This window comes from Hermetia illucens, chromosome 1 (assembly GCF_905115235.1).
Source record: "Hermetia illucens chromosome 1, iHerIll2.2.curated.20191125, whole genome shotgun sequence".
Lineage (NCBI taxonomy): Eukaryota > Metazoa > Arthropoda > Insecta > Diptera > Stratiomyidae > Hermetia > Hermetia illucens.
The window spans coordinates 214,226,164-214,247,578 of record NC_051849.1 but is presented as its reverse complement, the minus strand read 5'-3'; the positions used below and the strand labels follow the sequence as shown (position 1 = coordinate 214,247,578).

General features: G+C 45.2%; 1 protein-coding gene across 6 annotated transcripts in view; it reads left to right on the top strand.

The window, feature by feature from the left end:
* LOC119649754 (MAGUK p55 subfamily member 6) overlaps positions 1-21,415 on the top strand; it is a 33,207-nt gene that overhangs the window by 2,257 nt on the left and 9,535 nt on the right. For 2 of the 6 annotated variants that reach the window (XM_038052050.1, XM_038052067.1), the window contains exons 3-4: positions 19,479-19,631; positions 19,699-20,139. In XM_038052050.1, the coding sequence (XP_037907978.1) occupies positions 19,479-19,631; positions 19,699-20,139 (594 nt within the window). The other 4 variants (XM_038052073.1, XM_038052089.1, XM_038052081.1 and 1 more) reach the window with 4 other exon arrangements.

Genomic DNA, 21,415 nt, shown 5'->3' with positions numbered 1-21,415 from the left:
TGGGTTTACGCACAGAGTGTTGGACTCCCGCAACAGTACGCTGTCTACCAACTAAAGACCTCCCCGTCGTCAGAGAACTAGCCTGGAACCGTTTGACACATTACTTGGCGCTAGCCCTTCCGCTCTCCTGGCTTTGGGAGACTTCAAGTCGAAGAATCCCTTTCATCAACGGGAAGGGAGTTCTTAGTCCAGGGAACCCCTTACCATCCAGTCCCTTGGCCGGTCGAGTTCAATCTTCTTCGCAATAAGAAGAGCCCGAACATAATGCGCAACACGACTCCAGCTGCTAGCGCTCTTCAGCATCTCTCTGGCTATGTTGACTGGAGAGAGTTTCCCTGTGTCTGCATAAAGCTGCTGACGAAAGCCACCCCAACATTCGCAAGAGAAAAAGATTTGTTCAGCGTCGTCCGTCACTCCATTGTACAACACACAATCAGGGGATCGCGCCTTCCCAATCCTGTGCAGGTAAGACTGAAGACCTCCATACCCGCTTAGAAGTTGGGTAAGGAAATAATCAATCTTACCGTGCGTTCGGCTCAGCCACGGGTCTAAATTGTCGATGAGCCGTGCAGTCCATCTGCCCCTTGGCTCATTTTTCAAAGAGAGTTACCACTCGGTAATGGTGCGTTGACATTCTTCACGAGCAACCACCTTTCTTAAGTTCTCGCCCTTACGGCGATAGATAGCTTTGAGCATCTTGGCAAGGAGGGCAAGGGGGATTACTACCGCGATCACCATCACCGCCGGTTCGGAGACAGTGCGATAAGCAGACGCTACTCGCAAAGCTCCCCGCCTCTACACTTGAGCAAGATGCTTACGATGTACCTCCTTGTCAAGGGTATCATCCCATATCTCCGCGCCATAGAGCAGAACCGACTGCATTGCTCCCATAAGGAGACGTCTCCTAGTAGATATAGGGCCCCAACATTCGCCATTAGCCGACTCAAGGCGACGACTTCAGTTGCAGCCCTGTCCGCTGCTGCTTTGAAGCTCATCATCGAGTCGAGCATTAAACCAAGTTATTTAACCGCTGGTTTTGACTCTATAGTCAACTCGCCGATCGATATGGGACGCAGGGTCGAGATTCTCCTTCTGGTGAAGATGATTACTTCGATTTTTTCCAGCGCAATGCTGAAACCGTGAACAGTCATCCATCCGCTTACCCGTCGCATCAATATACCAAGCCTGCTTTGCGCCTGTTCAACAGTGCGTGCGGCAACAAGTGTCGCAACGTCGTCTGCATAATCGACCAGTTGCGATTCTTCGGGCATATCGAGTCCCAGCAGATAATCATAGGAAGCGTGCTACTCCTGACGTGATTTCGATCCTCCTCTGGCCCTCTAGCGTCTCATAGAGCAGGGAGCGGTCTTTCAGATAATCCTTCAATATCCGCAAGAGTTAGCTTGGAACGTGGAATGAGTTTTCTAATGTGTCTAGCATATCTATCCATCTTACGGAAATAAAGACATTTCTGACATCAAGCGGGGGAGCACTATCCGTCGAGATCGGCGACTGTGTGCCTCGGCTCGATGAACCGCATCTACGACCTCCATAATAGCATCCCCTGTGGATCTCCCTGTTCTGAACCCGCTACGCAGATCGCTTCAGCGTGTCTACTCCTGATGAGCTTCTCGAGCAATTTGCCGGCCGTGTCAAGCATACACAGCGGTTGGTATGCAGACGGGAGCTCCAGGTCTCCTTTACCCTTGCTGATCAGCGCGAGTCTGGCCACTTTCTAGCGACAAGAAAAAATGCCCTCCTTCAAACAAGCGTTGAACTCCTCAAGCAGCAATTTTGACCGTTGGCGGAACACCAGTTTGTAAACTTCCGTCGGGACCGCCGCCATCAGGACCTGGCGCCTTCTTGTTTTTCATAGTGAAAACAGCTTCTTCGAGATCTCTCATTGGTCGGTCGGTACTTAATATGCAGGGCCTCCGCAGAGCCCCGATTTTCCGGATGACAAGCTTATAGCCAAATCCCCACGGGTCCTCATTCACTTTGTTGACAAGGTTCTGCCAGCCACGAGCTTTGCTTTTATTTATAGCGACCCAGAGTCTTCTTTTTGCTGATCTATACTGTGCCTTTATGGCGCATGCCTCCTCGTTGGCGTGCAAACGTTGTCCCAAACGGCGGAGCTTATGACACCCCCTCCGTAGGTCGGTAATTTCTGCCGTCCACCAGTACATCGAAGGCTTGTCGCGGCTGAGTTCCCTCCGGGGCATCACACGCCGTCGTTATCACGTTTATCACTAAATTTACGACGGTATCACCCGCAGGAGCACCCTCTAGTCTGGCTCTGCCTGCTCCAAGAGCTTCGACAAGAACACGAACTCAAACGTCGTCCAGAACCCAGATGGCAGCAGTGCCCGGTAAGTCGAGATGCCATGAGGCCGGGTGCTTTTTTCGGTATTGTTCGCTAATTAGCACTAGATCATTTAGCATTTACTTCCGCAACGAACTGTGCTAGCAACTGGTGAGTGGTTGCACTCCGGTACATGTCAATTTGTAAAATGCGGACCATGCCATTCGCACCCTAGTCCTTTCCGAATCCACCCTGAAGATTGGACACCGTCCCGAGCCCGCAGTTTGTGCGACGCTTTCACCAAACGCGCCACGATCCCTGCAGAGAACGCAACTCTCGCTTTCATTGCAGGTCTTCGCTTCATGACCTACTTGACCGCATCTCCTCTAACGGATTTCTTTAAGGACTTCTGCAAATATCTTTCCCTCCGTCGGCTTAATGAGCAAAGCCGACGGTCTAGTCCTTCTTTGTTTCCTCGTCTTTTCTGCTCCTGGCTTTTGGTTTGCAGCCTCCTTGTCTTGCCTTGTCTGGCGGCCTAGTCAGTTGTTTCCTTTTTTCCTTCCTCGCCTTCTTTTTTTGGGTCCTGGAAACTGCTTCGGTAAAGTCTCCTTCAGACACGTCGTCCTCTTTCCGCTTTTTCCCCAGTTCGCTTTGCAATTGGCTATCTGTGGTCCGTTTGACGAAAAGCAGCGTTCTCAGCGGGGATTGCGGCTGTTTGTGCTCTCCAATCGTCTTCCGCTGCTCTCCACGTTCGCCTATAGAAGGAAATGCGGTCCAATTGTTCCTCCAGTTCCATCAGCCCGCTTTTGATGCCTTCCTCTGGCGGAACGTTACCATCCGCATACGCTTCACCACTGCTGCGCATTTCCTGATGAACCTTTCCTCTTCGGCTCTAGCTAGGACGGTCGAATGCACTTGCACTCGGTTTGTGTCCCAATCCATCTGCTCAAGACTAGCGATTCTGACAGGGCTTTCTTTCGGAACAGGGGCACCACAAGGTATTGGAGTTGCCATCTCCGCACGGTCAGTCGCGCCACTTGATAAGGCTTCCTCTTTATTTGGGCGCCCCGGTGTCGCAGCTGCCTCTTTCGCTGGTTATTGCGGTGAATGATGCATTTTTGTGCTGCGCCCAAACGCACTGAACTCGTCCTCCTTCCCTGTTATTTCGTCGATTTTTTTTATTAATTTATCTGAGTTCTCCATGGAAAACTCACCAGCGCATACTGTGCAAAGGAGCGGGCCTAAATAGTCCGGAACGGGTGTACCTTCGAGGACACAACCCCTACCCCAGTTCCCTGAGACCTGACCTACGCTTAGCTGATCCCGGAATTCACGAGCGAATCAGCGCTCGCTCGGGGCAACGCGATCTACTAACACCGGTTCAATGCACACTACCCGACCAGGGTACCGAAGGGGCTGGCTCCTGATACACGTCACAACTACCACCTTGGCAGAGCTATGTTCACATCACCCCATCGACGTCGACAGAGGGGGGGAACCTCAATGAGAATAGCGTTATAGTCGCTATCGTAAGGAAGAGTCTGTAGTTTCTGTTAAGCAGCAATACACAAATCCAGATAGGAATTTATCATGGGCCAGTTTGGACTCTCTGACCTGTATAATTTGCATTTATACTCTATCTGGTATTGCTCTATACAGCATTTGGGGAATATCCCTCTAGGATTGTTTGTGGCGTTTAGCCACGAGGTATGCTTAGCATTCAAATCGCCGGCTATAATATAATAATTATGCAGCCCGTTCACTTCGAGTATCGCCTCTAAGCAGTGAAAACAGAATACAAGAGACTTCCATACATTCAAAGGTTTCAAATTCAGGTCTATTAATATGCCTGAAAGGATAATGGCGACTCACAAGTATTCCGGTACTACCTCCCCCATCACAATTTCCTGTATCGTTGCTCACGAAATCAAAACCCTTCAATACTATCGAATGCCTCGGACCAAGGTAGCTTTCTGAAATCAAGACAATGTCAGGCTGTTGTCTGGCAGTGAATTCAAGGAACTCCGCTCTTCGGTGAATTCCTACGATGGAATTCTCACTAATCGCGATGATCCGTAGACCATCCAGCACATTGAAGGAGCTTTTGATTATGCGCCTTTTCAAAAACTGTGTGATGCCGTCAGAGCGCATGGTGTTGATGATGCTTTAATTAGGTGGACCTATGCTATACTAACGCAAAGATTGCTGTGCGCTGAGGATGGATGGACTTTGCCTCCTTGAGATGAGGGGTACTACCCTTTAACGCTCCGAAGAAATTAAATATCTGGGAGTCACTCTAGATAAGACACATCTTTAGAGCAAATATGTAGGGTAAAAATGAAACGCCATGGGGACGCAGGCCTCATGTGGGAATGTGGATATACGTTGCTATCATTAGGTCGTTGTTCGTTTATGCATCCGTAGTGTGGTGGGTTAAGGTGAGACAAAAAGGTTTTCACCGTAAACTAGCCGCACTGCAGAAAACTGTGTATCTGGGTATCATTGGTGCCATGAGCAGGACATCTGGCGCAACTCTAAATGAATTATTCAATTTGCTGCCCCTGGGTATATTTATTCAAAGCACTGTAATAAGAGCAGGTCATAGACCAATTCGATTAGATCTACGGGGAAACAACGGATGTGGAGGGCACAGAGTTCAGAATCCAGTTCTTACAATCCCTTCCGATTCTCGTGTCCTCCTACATCTGTTTAGTAGAAGATATAAAGTTACCCTAAAGCGTAGAGAGAACTGGAAAGTCCCAGAGGAAGCGCGGCGAGATATACGGAAGTCTTCTGCACCGATGGCTAAAAAACAACAGGATTCGGGAGCCGGAGTCTACCTCTCGAATAAAAACGAGAAGTGGGTTTTTCCTTTGGGACAATATGCAACGGTTTTTCAAGCGCGATCATAAGGGCGGCAAACTGGGTGATTGACGAGCGGTTGCAGGGTAGACGCATCGCAATCTGCAGTGATAGCCAAACTGCATTGAGAGCGTTGAGTAGTCCTTTGATCACTTCGAAAATCGTTCAGGAATGCAAAAACCGTTTGAACTCTGTCTCTAAATTCAATACGATGGAACTATTCTGGGTACCTGGTCACTGTGGCGTAGAGGGAAATGAAATCTCGGATGCTTTAACGAAAGAGGGGTCAATCTTCCCTATGCCGGGACTGGAACCGGAACCAGCAATTAGAGTATCAGCAGCATTGGTTAAGTCTGTCTTCAAAAACTGAGAACAAGCTTCCCATAATGACAGTCGGCAGAGCCTAAATGCTGCTTGACACACCAAACTTTTCCTGCCAGAACCGAACATGCGTACCGCAGAGATCATCCTGCCGAAAAGCCGGATGACTTGCAGGAGTATTGTGGGCATTTTGACAGGCCATAATTCACTAGCTGGGCATATGTTCAGAATAGGAATTATGAAACGGAATCCGCGGAGCATTTCCCATGTGAATGTTCCGCCTATGGACGCATCAGACATTAGCTCTTTGGTGCCCATGTTCTCCAGTTGCGACGCGTAGCATCACATCCACTAAGGGAAATCCTGCGATACGTTAATGAATCCGGAATATTCCGTTAGATGGGGGTGGCGAGTACAATGGGCTAACACGGCCTGAGTGCTCAGAAACTGTAGCTTCTCTCCCACCACACACACAGACCATCCAGCTGTACCGTTGTGACTACAGGCCTAGTGGGGGGGCATGTTGTTTGTGTAAATATTCTGCTATATTATTTATTTTTGTGTTGTGTACGTGTAGCGTACGCTGCATGTTTTCACACATACTTAATATTTTTTTGAGGATGGCGTTCATCCCGCCACTTGCATCTTGTTGGGGCTTCTTAGCGCCCCCTTGTCGAACTATTTCTGCAAACGAGATCCCCGGGGCAATTGATGGCGAAGGGACGGTACCATCCAACACCGCTGACATCTTCTTCCTTTGGGCCGATTTCAGTGCTTAATACCTTGTGACCTTAACATTGCGGTATGCAGGACATCCACGGCACAAGGCCGGATACCCTCCGCTTCCGCAGTTGACATGGAAGGTTTTTTCCTTGCCCCCTCATTCAGCGAACATTCGGCTGCGGCATGGCCTTTCCTGCACTTGACACATCGCAAGATCATTTGGCAGTTCGCTGCCGAGTGACAATAGCGCTATCATCTTCGGCACTGGACTATTTTGCGCTCAAAACGAATTGCCTGGTGATTAAACGACCTGATGCCGATCAGATAGCTTCCCCGGCTCTCCGAGCTTATCTGCACGAGGAAACTAAAACGCGACATTCAGAGGAACTTGACCTCAGTTCCCGTCTCCCGGAGCATTTTGAACATCTCATCGGGCTTTTACTCCGCATCCAAGCCTTTTAGAAGAAAAATTTGCACCTTCTCTTCCTTTGGTGTGTAGGTGAAGTAAGGAGCCTTCACTCGCTCGAGGACCTCCCTTGTTTTCTTGTAATCCGCTATTTGCTTACATTTGATTCGGACTCTCTCGGCCCCTGTCATTTTGATAATAAAATTCGAAAGCCCCGCGCACCCATTGAGTTACGATTAGCTTATTGGATTCATTTCTAACATTTAAGAAAACTATGATATAATGCAACATTTGCTAGTGTTCCCTCTTTCATGAATTACTGACTGAATTTGGCAATCCATAAGCACTTCTATGGCGTCAATGGTTGATCTGGTTTTACGGAAACCATACTACTGGTCTGAGAGCCCTTCACTTGTCAACAGTTGAATATGAAATGTTCCAAAATATCAGTTACGGGCTTCTCCCCAACGGTTGATGTATCGATATTTCTACTGAGAATCGATGGCTCCATACCTGCAATACTTAACTATGTTATTAAGAACTGAACCCGCGTGCCTTCGTCTTGAATCAATCGAGAACGAAACATTGACCAAACACACGGAGAACGTAGAGGCTTGGGGCCAGTTTGTGGACTCGCGATGCCGCGATATCGTCATTCACTTGAATATCATTTGGAATACATGACCACGAGCCGTTGAATGTTGACTGGATAGTCGCTGACTGTCCGACTGACTCGGCTACAATTCATACGTGAAACACGGCGGCGGTGGAGAAACCTGTTTGTATTTGCTTTGTATTAGTTTCCATGGTGCGCCCATAATGGAATTGGAATTGGAAACGTTCCACGATAATTAGTGGTAAACACTAAACAATAAGAAGTTACGGACTACGTCGTTGACTTGGGTTAGTGCGCTCTGTATATTTTTTTCTCTCTAAATTGTCGCAATTTTTAAATAAAAATATTATTTCCGTCCGAATTTCAATACCCTCTGCGACCAGTATCTGACGGTGGAAAAAGAAATTGTGTAGAATCTGTGCTTCGGTAAGGTTAGACGGAGATTCTTTGAAAAATAAAAGAGGGAGTGGCTACTTAATCATCCGCGGTGTATGTAAAGTGTTTGTGGTCATGATGGAAATTTTTGGATAGTTTTTCAAGTGACTTAGTGAAGCGTGCAGAATGAAGTTCGTGTTCTGAATACTGATTCCGTGCAGAGCATTTTGCATTCCTCTTTTTCGACCATCAACCCCGGTCTTACCCAGCCCCTGCCCACAAATTCCAGCATAGACGGCGGTTCTAGTTCAGACTCACGTGATATCCTTTAGCCTCGCTAGGAACAAAAACCAGAACTAAAGCCCAGTTCTCCAAAAGGATCGATATTTGTCCACTGACGCCAAGTGAAATCCTTTTTATAATTGATAGTTGCATCACTGCATTCGGTATGTACTTCCATTACTTCTATCTTAAAATCTACAAAAGATATTAACGCGAAATGCCCTCCAAGATGGATACTTGCATAAAAGCATATTCGTATCTTCCAAGAGAAAGCTGATGTGCTGTAACAATAGTGGTTACCTGAAGCAACAAAACTGCGCTACGTCATCGTTTAACGATTTAGGGTGTTGACACAATTGGCTTGTTGACGAGTGTTGCTGCTGCCAGCGTATTCCATCGCAAGATTATAGTTAGCATTTTTCGCGGCACGTTGTGCACGAAGTGGTCTTGCTTCCCATGTTCTTAAGCTTTTTTCATTGTTTTTCAACTAAGCACACTCGTCTTAATTGATGTTGTCTCCACTTTCTTGGGTGAAGTGAATATTGGAGAAGTGAGAGGCTCGTCCAGTGTAAGTGGAGTTGTTCACCTCCATGCACCCTGTTATGAAACCTGCAATATCAAAGTTTGAAGCTTCAAGCCAAGGGAATTATAATGACTACCTAATTAAGACAATGACCTTTGGGACCTAACAATTAGAGACCCACGCCCTTTCAATATATCCCATTGAAAACTACACATTAGTATGTGATTTTGGTTAGAACCACTTTCATAGGGATTATCCCACTAAATTCTCAAATCTAACCATTATTCTCTCCACCAGGATTATATCCCTACAATACGGAAGTGAAGAGTATCATGATTCCTTTGGATTGGATTGGTTTTGAGGTTTTCGAGATTAGAACAAAAAATTGCTAAATTTATAAAAAAAAATCCTTTTTGGAATTGAAAATTTTATCTCATTTATATCATACGGAACCATACCGCGTTCTGTAATTTATATAAGTCTCGTAAGAGTCATCTAATGGCCTATTGCAGTCGTGCAACTCGTGACACTTAATGAGTTTTCAATTTATTTTTTTCAATAAATTAAAAGTTCTCAGGTCGTACAGGGTTCATTCTATAACTCTCTTTAGCTTAGTCACCTTTCGTCCATATGCGGTGTACGCAACCACGCTTTTCTAGTCTCCTCGGCCTTTCGCAGTTTTTTTGTTTTTTTTTTGGGAGTAGGGTAGGTGAATGCGTTTACGCACAGAGTGTTGGACTCCCGCAACAGCACGCTGGCGGACTACCAACTAAACACCTCCCTGTCATCAGAGAACTAGCCTGGAACCGTTGACACATTACTTCGGGCTAGCCATCCCGCTCTCCCGGCTTTGGGAGCCTTCAAGTCAGGGAATTCCTTTCACCAACGGGAGGGGAGGGGAGGAAGGGAGTTGTTAGTTCAGGGAACCCCTTACCGTCCGACCCCTCTGCCGGTCGAGTTCAATCTTCTTCGTAGTAAGAAGGGCCCGAACATAATGCGCAATACGATTCCAGCTGTCAGCGCTCTTCAGCATCTCTCTGACAATGTTGTCTGGAGAGAGCTCCCCTGTGTCTGCATAAAGCTGCTGGCGGAGGCCGTCCCACCTCTCGCAAGAGAAAAAGGTGTGTTCAGCGTCATCCGCCACTCTATTGCAGAACACACAATCAGGAGGTAAGACTGAAAACCTCCATGCCCACTTAGAAGTTGGGTAAGGAAGTAATCAATCTCACCGTGCTTTCTGTTCAACCATGGGTTTAAATTGTCGATGAGCCGCGCAGTCCACTTGCCCCTTGGCTCATTTTGCCAAGAAAGTTGCCACTCGTTAAGGGTGCGTTGACGTTCTTCACGGACAACCACTTCTCTTAAGTTTTCGCCCTTACGGCGATAGATAGCTTTGCGCTCCTTGGCAAGGAGGGCAACGGGGATCACTCCCGCAATCACCATCACAGCCGGTTCGGAGACGGTGCGGTAAGCAGACGCCACTCGCAAAGCTCCCCGCCTCTGCACTTGAGCGAGGCGTTTACGATGCACCTCCTTGTCAAGGGCATCAGCCCATACTTCCGCACCATAGAGAAGGACGGACTGCGTTGCTCTCATGAGGAGACGTCTCCTAGTTGATATAGGGCCGCCGACATTTGCCATTAGCCGACTCAAGGCCGCGACTCCTGCTGCAGCCCTCTTCGCGGCTGCTTTGATTTGCTCGAGGAAGCTCATCTTCGAGTCGAGCATTAAACCAAGGTGTTTAATCGCTGGTTTTGACTCTATAGTCAACTCGCCGATCGATATGGGATGCAAGGTCGGGATTCTCCTTCTGGTCAGGATGACTACTTCGGTTTTTTCCAGCGCGACTCTTCGGGCATATCGAGTCTCAGCAGACTATCGTAGGAAGCGTTCCAGAGGTCCGGCCCTAGGATGGATCCCTGCGCTACTCCCGACGTGATTTCCTTCCTCCTCTGGTCCTCTAGCGTCTCATAGAACAGGGAGCGGTCTTTCAGATAATCCCTCAATATCCGCAAGAGATAGCTTGGCACGTGAAAGGAGTTCTCTAGTGTGCCTAGCATATCTGTCCATCTTACGAATTTGAAGGCATTTCTGACATCAAGCGTTATGAGGAGCACTATCCGTCGAGATCGGCGGCTGTGTGCCCCGACTCGATTAAACGCATCTACGACCTCCATAACAGCATCCACTGTAGATTTCCCTGTTCTAAACCCGAACTGCCTTGGGGATAAGTCCCCGGCAGCACAGATCGCTCCAGCGAGTCTACCCCTGATGAGCTTCTCGAGCACTTTTCCGGCCGTGTCAAGCATACACAGCGGTCGGTATGCAGACGGGAGCTCCGGGTCTCCTTTACCCTTACTGATCAACGCGAGTCTGGCCACTTTCCAACGACAAGGAAAAATGCCCTCCTTCACGCGTTGAACGCGTTGAACGCTTCGAGCAGCAATTCTGGCCGTTGGCGGAACACCAGTTTGTAAACTTCCGCCGGGATGCCATCAGGACCTGGCGCCTTCCTGTTTTTCATAGTGAGAACCGCTTCTTCGAGTTCTCCCATTGTGAAAAAGGGGCAATCCACGACGCTTTCCGCGCTATTTACATCAACCCGTACAGGGTGTCTGGGGAACAATGCCCGCACAATGCGGTCCATCTGGTCGGTGCTCAGTATGCAGGGCTTCCGCAGAGCCCCGATTTGAGTGACAAGCTTATAGCCAAGTCCCCACGGGTCATCATTCACCGCCTTTCGCAGTTTCCTCTGGATAGACGCGACCGTGAACTTGATCGCATCCCAGTCTTCCTGACATAATAGCATTCTTCGTACCACATTTTCTGGTACGAGCACCTCTTCTAGAGTCTCCTCTAGGTTCTTCTTTCTTCCACAAATCTTGGATACTGGAAGAATACGTGCTCTGGCTCCTCTGGGACTCCATTGCATTTTGGACAATCGGGTGAGATATCTATAATAGTTTAAATCTGAACAGGTACTGGCGAAATCCTCCATGCCCATGAGAAACTGGGTAAGATTATAAATAATCTCACCGTGCCGTCTCTCCTACCACTCATTGATGGCAGGGATGAGCCTGTGTGTCCACCGAGCGTTCTCAACGCTCTTGCTATCTATTTAGAGATCTCTTCCTTTCGGTTTGCTTCTTCTGCGATCAAGTGTGGAAGTGTGTGGTCTGGGTCTTCTGGGACTCCATTGCAGTCCGGACAATCGGGTGAAGTATCTAGTTTGAACTTGAACAGGTATTGGCCATATCCTCGATGCCCCGTGGGACACTAGGTAAGATTATAATTAATCTCACTGTGCCATCCTCCAACCACTCCTTGATGGAAAGGATGAACCTGCTTGTCCACCGTCCTTTTCTCGAGCGATCCCAACACTCTTGCCATCTATTTAGATATCTCTCCCTTTCGGCTTTCTTCGTTTGCGATAAAGGAGAGATAGACTTCGCATTGTATATATTCATCATCTCATCTGCCACGATGTCAATGAGGATCATTCCCGAGATGACGCATGTTGTATCATCTGAGACAATCCTGAATGCCGAGCACACTCTTAGGGCTGTTCTTCTGTAGACTGCACTCAGTTTGTTAGTGTGACCTACAATGCCTTTCCCCAAACTGGAGCTGCATAATGCAGGATCGAACTCACTACCCTAGTTATAAACAACCTGGAAGCATGCCGTGATCCTCCCATGTTCGGCATCATTTTTACCAGAGTCACACTTGCGGTGGATGCTTTGTCATAAGCATACTGCACGTGTTGCTTACAGCTGAGCTTCCCGTTTACCATCACTCCCAAGTATTTGATGGCAGGCTTAGAAGTGATGATATGATTCCCAATTTGAATACGGACATAATTTCTTTTATGGTGCCTGGTGATGAGGACCGCTTACGTTTTTTTTCCTCCGCAAGTGTCAGACCAGAACTCTCTAGTCAACCCTTGACAGCACTGATAGCTTCACACGAGTATAATTCAGCATCTTCGAGATCCTTTGCGGCTACAACCAGCGCTATATTGTCGGCGTCACCCACCACCGTGGGAAGATTAAGTACATCATTATACATGATGTTCCACAGCAGTGGGCCCAGTGCGGAACCGTGTGGGATACCCGCGGTGACAACGTACTCCTGGAGTCCATCATCAATATCATACCAAAGTCTCCGTTCTTGTAAATAGCTGTTGGCAATAGCTGCAAAATAAGCGTAAATACCAATCTTCGCCAAAGATTCTCATATTAGGTTCTAATTGACTAAGTTGAATGCATTTCTTACATCCAGGGTCATCACCACACAATATTTGCTGGTATTACCCTTTCCGTGGATTGCATCTTCGGCCAAGCCAGTAACTATCTTGATGGCATCAATGGTTGATCTGGCTTTACGGAACCTATATTGTCGATCTGAAAGGCCTCCGTGGCTCTCAACAACCGGGAGTACTCTATTGTAGATTAGTCGCTCTAGCATTTTCCCCACAGTGTCCAAAAGACAAATAGGTCTGCAGAAGGTTGGCTCACCTAGAGATTTATCAGCCTTAGGCTGGCTGCATGTCTGTCCATCACACGCATTTTTCTCGGAAACGGATATAGCCATTGACATCACATTTGGCAAAGTTGGGAACTGTGAACGCTCCCATATACAGTGAGTTAAAACATTCTACGTCAAAGGGGGGGGGTATGTAATGTAAAAGGCGATATACATTTTTTTTTACCAAATATAGTCATGTAAGGTATCAAATAAAAGGTATCGGTTAGTACTTTCTGTTTTGACATTTGTTGGAAAGGTGGGGAGTGCGAAAGTGATTATTTCTTTTACGGACCCATGCTCAAAAATTACCCAACTGACAAATCTGAAAAAAATCAGGGGTTTTTGCTATATATCCTCCATATCGATATCTATTCAAATAAAGTTAATAATAGTATATTGCTATAATTTTTAGTAATTGACTGTAAAACCTCCCTTAAATTCATGCTAGAACCAGTGAAATAATATAGGCTATAATATAGAGCATAATCCTACCAAGTTTGGTGGAAACCGCACTATAACTAACAAAGTTATAATATGTCAAAATTGTCACTTCTGTGCAAATTCAAGACTTGGATTCAAATATCACGCGAAAGTGGATATTCTCACATAATATACACATATATTACCCACTAGGTTCTAACGAGACAAACATCCACTCAAACGTTTTTATAAAAGAAATACACAAAATCTTTCATACCTGAAGCGTCCAGCTTCCGGTTTCCCGACTTGTTTGTACAATTATCAAAGATCTTCGAAATATCAGGATACTGGGGGCGGTATGAGTTGATTGTCCACGAAACATGAGCCTGGATGTTTTCATTCGTATCCTAGTATTTACCTTGTATAGCTCCTCCTTTTAACCGAGGAAACAAAAGGAAACTCTGATGAGCCAGGTCGGGATCGTACAATAGGAAGGCTTAGGAACTAGGGAACCTTTAAATACGAACTCTGTTGTCAAGGAAAACAATGAGATGGGATGGCTTTAATCTGAATTTGTTTATTTATTTGATTAACAATAAACGAAAAATACTAAGCTATTAACATAGCAGGCTGGTCCCAATCCCAGGTAAAGAAGGAGGCTTTGAAGCAACGTACTTTGTACTATACTCAGTAAAACAAAGATAAAATGTTGAGATCAGGGAAACTGATAAATAAAGTATAGTTTGAGTTATTCCACTATGCTTAATCCTACCTGATCTCTCTTGGTGACAGGCCCCGCAATAGACCTACCAAGAAAATGCATCCAATGTCGTTAGAAACAACATGATCGTTTCGAAAAAATACTAGGCCGTCCACCTCAGTCAACGCAGCAGGACAGGCGCCGGTCCTGTCGAGAAATGGGCAAAGGTTCTCGACACATGGACGGCGTCAAGACGTAAGTAAGTTAGTCCAAGCAAAACAAATACGTGCCCGCACGCTAAATCTTGGCAACCTAACTGGAAAGACTGAGGAACTCGCAAGAGCCCTTCGAAAAAGGCGCGTTAATATCTACGCTCTGCAAGAAACCCGATGGTTTGGTGCCAAAAGCCAACACGAACGCGGTAAAAATGGCTATAAAGTTCTCTATTTTGGTAGCCCACAAACTCAATACGGTATTGGCATTGCCATCTCAGAGGGTTTCCGTGATGCCATTAACGATTTGACAACCGGCTGATGAAGCTCACTATTATATCAGCTGATCACACTATTCACTTCTTCACCACGTAGGCACCACAGACAGGTCGACCTGATGCCGAGAAAAATGCATTCTGGCAACTTTTCGATGAAGAGACTTGTCACGTGCCAGCTGACGACTGTATAATCATTGCCGGAAACCTTAATGGGCATGTGGGTGAAAAGGCAGACGGTAACAGGTGCCATGGGGTTCGGAGCGCGCAATGAGGGTGGGGAGCGTATAATTGATTTTGCGGACACCCAAGACCTTGTACTTATATGGTTCATCAAACAATTGTCTAATCTTCCTACATTTTATAGTGGGAATAGTAAAACGCAAATCGACTATTATTTTCATAAGACGCCGACATTTTATCACTGATTCCAAAGTCGTTCCCTATGAGACTATCGCATCTGCGAATCCTGCCAATTAAGCCACCGATAAAACAGCGTAAAGAGCACACTGGCCCGCCGCGCATTAAATGGTGGCGATGTCGTGAGAAGAAAGAAGAAATGGTGTCACGCGATTACCAACCATTACGAATGTGGAGGAATCGTGGAACCAATTTAAAGGCACGATCCACAAAGCGGCCTCTGCAACCATCGGGATCACCAAGCCAGGTAAGCATCAACTTGGCTTTGGAATGATGATTTTGAAATGAAGCTCCGTGAAAAGTAACGCCTCTACCACAAGTTTCTCGACGATAAAACCCTGGTCAATTGGAAAATTTATAAGAATGCCAACCGGGAAGCAAAGAAAGCGATCGCTGTCACCCGAACGGCTCATTACAAAAATCTTTACAATAAACTGGACACTCGGAATGGCAAGCGAGATCTGTAAGCTGAAACGAACGCACACAGGATACCGAACACTTCTTTTGCGTTAATGACAAGAAGGGTACTTTCCTTGCCAACCGTCCAGCCGCGACGGATAGATGACCAGAATATTTCGAGCAGATTTTAACTGAAGAATTTGTTCATACTCCACTTAAACAATCATTGTCGACATTTGGAGCAGTTCCACCTGTCAGCGCAACTTCCAGCCAACCCGTTGGGGAGTCCCGTCCCCACGAACTCAAGAAGGGCGATAAGACCCGAGTCTGCAAGGTACTGATCTGAAATGGCTCTTGCCACGAAGCTATACCGGAAGTTATCTGGTACCATGGGAACCGGGATGGACCTCTGAGAGCATATGCTCCTGGAGAATGTGCTCTCGGCCCGGTTATTTGCGGTTGGCCTCCTTGTGGGAGTTCGTGGTGGTTTTGTTTATGCCTATATCGCGGGCGGAGTTTCTTTGTGGCTCAAGTGTGGAGTTGCGCTGTATAACTCAGGTGCCGTACCCCCGTTGCAGCAGAGGTGTTAGATAGGCCTTGCATCCACTGGTATGAATGCTGATCCGGCACTCAGTTTAAACCAGTACCGCTGTTCCAACTATGGCGGGGCTCTGATTGTGTTCTTCAAATCAATCCATGTCCGTTAAACCCGCGGGACCTTCATATCAGCGCAACTGAAGAATAAAACGAATGAAATCGGGGAAAGCAACAGAACCTGACGATATCGCATCTGAGTTCTGGAAAGCGAAGAGCTGGGATGATTATCATTGATACGGCACAAACATATTTCCACCCAGACGACAAAAAAAAAATCGGAACTACTGGCTTGAATGAGCAGCAACACAACGGGAGAATGCCACATCCCGCGAAATGTAGCAATCTCAAAAAACGTAGACACGTACCACGAATTCCGCCGATCAGTAAAGCGAAAAATCAGATTTCCGACGATATCGAGATATTGAAGCGATGGTTTGAATAGTTTGATGGATTGCTCAATATCCAAAATATCGACGAATTGATGGAAAACGAAGCACATACTGCCATCACAAAGCATGGGACAAACGGTCCATGTAATTCATTGGCTTAAGAATCATAAATCGCTAAGAGCCCATGGGATAATAACCGATTGGTTAAATATAGAGGCGACCAACTATACCAACACGTTCATCAACGTCCACTCAAGGTTTGAAGCTGCGGAGTAATATCTGCTGATAGGCAGCGCATTAGCTGCCCCAAATAGAAGTATTACATTGCTGAGGATCATATATGAGATATTTTCCGCTTTCTGCTGATCCCTATACCTGGGGAAGAGCTCACCCGAAAAGTTTGTTTGTATCTGTGATATAAAAAAAGGCAGCGGATCATGCCTCAGAAGAAAGGTAGCGCAGGCTGAAACACCAGGCAGCTGCTAGGGATACCTAATTGGACCTTGGCGCTTAACTGGGATGCTTGGAGTTTCTTATTAAGGCAAACCTAGACTGGATACCAATTGTTATGTTGTGTCGTCGATGATATCTAAATTTAAAAAAACTAATGATAACTAACTTAAAAAAAGATTATTCAAAAGTTATACTAGTTGCTTAGCTTTGAGGTGCAGATTTAATAACTTAGGTATTGCCGCTTAATGCCTCTGGAGTTTTCAGTTGTAGGTGTATTACTGTGAACAATAGCTGTCTTAACAGCTTTTAGTAGTGTTTCGGGCACTATTTTTGATTAGCCTCAACATAATAGTAATAATCGTTGACGTAACAATCCATTGGGATCGGGGACTTGAAGTGTGTTAGAGCACTTCATTCAAGACCGTAACGGTACACTACTGGATTACAGTACCCTGTAGGAGACAATTCATTACGACAACCTAATGCTCTAACCCCTGAGCTATCCAGACGATTCATATGTTGGGCTAAATCACTGAAAACATTTTGATGGCTGACTTCCAAGTTTACCACAAAATTTGATAGTGCAAAGTTACCCTATAGAACGATTCATCACGCCGTTTTACGAATCCTCGAAACGGAGTTATGGCCAACCACGTCCTGACTCTCTGTCAGCATGGAGGCGACTGAGCCCGGGCTCACTGATTCAACAACATCTTCGTTTCCATTACTTTGAGTGGCGTTCGTTGTCTTTTGTGGTTGCCTAGTACTCGGAACTGTACAAAGCAAACGATGCTGTAGTAGATTTTGGATTTAAGGCATTCATTGGTGTATCGATAAGAAACGGGCATCCGGTTTGGAGGGCCAATCCACCCAGGTAATATTAATAGGTGAAGTAATTTCATGGTACAGTTCACCATTCTCGAGACTATCAATCCAAGATACTTAAAGCCCTCAACTCTAATTAGGCCGCTGTCACTGATAGTAATCGGAAGACCATTCCACGGCCTGACGATTTTTTTGAAATCAGCATTGTTACGTGATGCTAAGTAACCATGATCTGAAGGAAGCGGCGAACATCGACAAATTAGCGAATAGTATTGATGCATCTGTCACACTTTGAAATCTGCTTTTCCGGTTGCCAATGCAGTAGATATTGTCGCAGTTGATACTAAATGAATTTGTGTGGAATACTGTCAAACTCCTCTTTAAAATCGACGCGGTACGTCAGTACTGTTACAATTCTGGACAACCAGAGCTTGGTTCTTAGTAATTCCAGCTTAGTTCACAATAATTTCGAGGACGCCGTGAATGGATTTGTTAAGAATGAGCTCCCATATTTCCACAGTATAGAATAGCAACCGAAACAGAGTGCAATTTCAACATTCCGCCAGACTGATTTCTTTTCAATATTTGGACGTTTTAATGACCCAAAGTGTTGAGTCCGAGCCTTCGCTTTTCAAAGCTCAGCAGCAATGCCATCAGCTCCTGTTGCTTCCTATGGTCTCGTTCGATTGATTGCCTCTTTAGCTTATTTAATAGTGATTCTTTCGAATACAGACCTTGCTTACGGAATTGGTATATGAACAAATTCTTGCGTTAATATTTACTCAATGTATTCTCATCATCTCTCCGTCGCGGCTCATCGGTTTGCTGTCAGCGAAAATGAAAATAGAGGGCCACCTTATGAGAATACTTGATCTGCATTTTACTATAATAACATAGGTTGCCGTCTGTCTTTTCACCTATTTAATCATAAAGGTCATCCACAATAATAATTTAATCGTCAGCAGAAACATCACAAATCGAATAGTCGCCAGAAAGTGTTTTTATCGGTATCAGGTCGATCTGTAGTATTTGGGCGGTAAAGAAATGAATCGTGCAGTCAACTGCAACGATGGTTCTGCTTGATTTCTTTAACAGTGTCCCCGAAAATCTCAGCGATGGCAATGCTGATACCATATTAAGTGCGTTGGCTACCAAAGTTTGCCGAATTCACATTCTATATCGTGGCCCTTGTCATCGATGCATCTCTTCCTAAGGGCTTCCACAAATTCCTCATTTTACCGGTGAAAGTGCCAATGTTAAGCTTGCAGACACCTGCTGCCCCTGGTCTGCTTCATCGACTGAAGTAAATGCTCTAATTTTTTTTTAGGGACAACACTCTTATTATTCGGTGGCATTTTTTTGTTAAGGACATTCGGTGCGTTATCCTGGTCAACTGGTCGGGGAAGGAGGAGTAGGAGGATCTAGTATAGAGGAGTAACCCCACCTATACTTTTGTTCCTTTCCCTGAGCTTAGCAATTCTAGTTTAGCTGAGGACATTATTAAACACATTGCATCAAACCCTCCTCCTTTACCTAGGCTTGGGATCATGTCATGCAAATAAATTGGTGAACTACCATCCGCTTAAACAGTTCCATAGATAATCTAAACGCTTTAATTTCCGGTGGTAATAGCTGTCTACATTGTGGTCTGGTGACGCTTTCTAATTTACAGAATGCGGTTCCTCGGCACGTCCTACATGCTTGCCATAGGATAAATTCCAATTCATCATTTTTATAGTATTGAACAGTTCATCGCCCAACAATCATACAATATCACCATCAATCCGAGCCGCATTGAATCAGAATTATAGGCATTTCTGGTTAATAATGCAGATTGTATTTATCTTTTAGGTAGAAGATCTTTGGAACCATCATCAACCTGATTACCATCCAATAGAAACAAATAGCAAAGCTCTACTAGACGACACTATACGAGCTTGCAACGGCTCTTCTAGTACGGAAGCTGGTGAATTATCTAATTTACTCAAGTCGCCACATATTAAGGTAACACCTAAATGTATTTATATCCTTCATTTCTACATTTCCTAAATTAAATCGCTATACCCACCAGGCCTTACTCAGCTCCCATGATGAAATAGGCGAAATTATCGATTCAGAAAGTAAAGAAGGCCATTTGTTTCCAATTGAATATTTAAACAGCGACATGCCTGCCGAAACGATTAAAATGGTTGGGTTGCGGCGCAAGCCCAACGAACCTTTAGGTTTAACAGTTGAAGTTGACGATCATAATCAACTTATGGTAGCGCGAATATTAGCCGGCGGAATAATTGATAAGCAAGGAATGTTACATCCTGGCGATGTTATTCTCGAGGTGAACGGTGTACCGGTGAATACACCCGAAGAACTTCAGGCGGAAGTATCGAAATCAAAAGAATCTCTAACATTGAAGATCGGTCCGAATGTAGATGAAGAAATCAAATCGGCTAGACTGACCATGTCTGGAGGCCAGGTAAAAAATGCCAAAAATTTAGAACCAGGCAAAAAATTAACAGTGAGTATTTGCTTTGCGCTTTTTTTTAATTTTCTTAGCATTTAATTATAACCTTAGTTTTATGAAAAGTATTCTTAGATTGTGTCATTGAAGCTCGTTCCCATATATTCAATTGGAATTTCATAAAACTACTTGCAATATTAAGATGTAAAAAATCACCGATGGGTGCTCCTCATAGCATTATATATAGATTAAATGCTCCTCGTACTATTATATATAGATTTCCTAAGATGAAAATGTACTGTACTATTTTTGCCCTAATCAGTCGGTAAGGTCTTGCATGAAAATATATGTCCGTAACTGATAAGATGACCATATTATTAGCCGAAAATTAAGCTTTGTTCACTGGAATGTATTTTTACAAGTTCGACTGTAGAGAAAATTAGCATTTTTTATTTCATAGTCAGGTATGGGCTATTTTTGAATTCGGCCTGCTCACTTTTGGTTTGGCTCTTTCGTCGGCCATAAGAAATGCCTCTCTGGCGTTAAAAGTTAAAATAAATTGCAACAATTAATGCAACGGTTTAGTGTCCTTTAGTTATCCAATTTCAATAGAAAACATACGGATCGTTTTGCAATCTTCGGTGATTAATTCATTGAAGTGAAATCATGCTTTCCTCAGGGAGCTAAACATCTTCTGTGATAGCAAAATAATGTTCTACCTGGCATCGCAGCCATTGCCGGGATTTTGTCTTGTCGACCACGCTTCGCCATTCAAACCGTTAATGGGATATGATTATCCAGTTCACTAATCTTATTTTTTTCAGCACGTCTTCAACCGTCTTCACCTAGTAACCTTGAATGCTCTTAGTTGCGTTTTTTTCTTTATTCATACTTGCCACGTAACCAGGTCACAGTATCTGTTGGGCCTTCACGTCTTCATTTCGTGTTGGTTTAAACATTTTATGTTGTATCTTTTTCCCCAAATACAACAATGTTGTTTTCTTCTGGTGTCGTCAACGCCAGACTTCCAACTATAACCTATAACTTAATGCTGATCTCTCCAATGTTTTGTAAAGTTGCAATTTAGTAGATTTCCCAAGGGGTTATGATGTTTCAACATCTGCTATAGGCACTAACATTGGCAGCCATACAAGGACTACCTTAAGAGGTACAAGACTGTCAGGAGCTGGTTTGGCTATTGTCAGAACATTGAAAGCACCAGTGAGTTTGCGCGACTCAATAAGATTCTGGGCATCGAGCACAGAAATCCATCTTTTCTAGAAAAGTCAGGCTTCTGTACGGAATCTTCTACAGGTGCTAGAGCTCCATACGA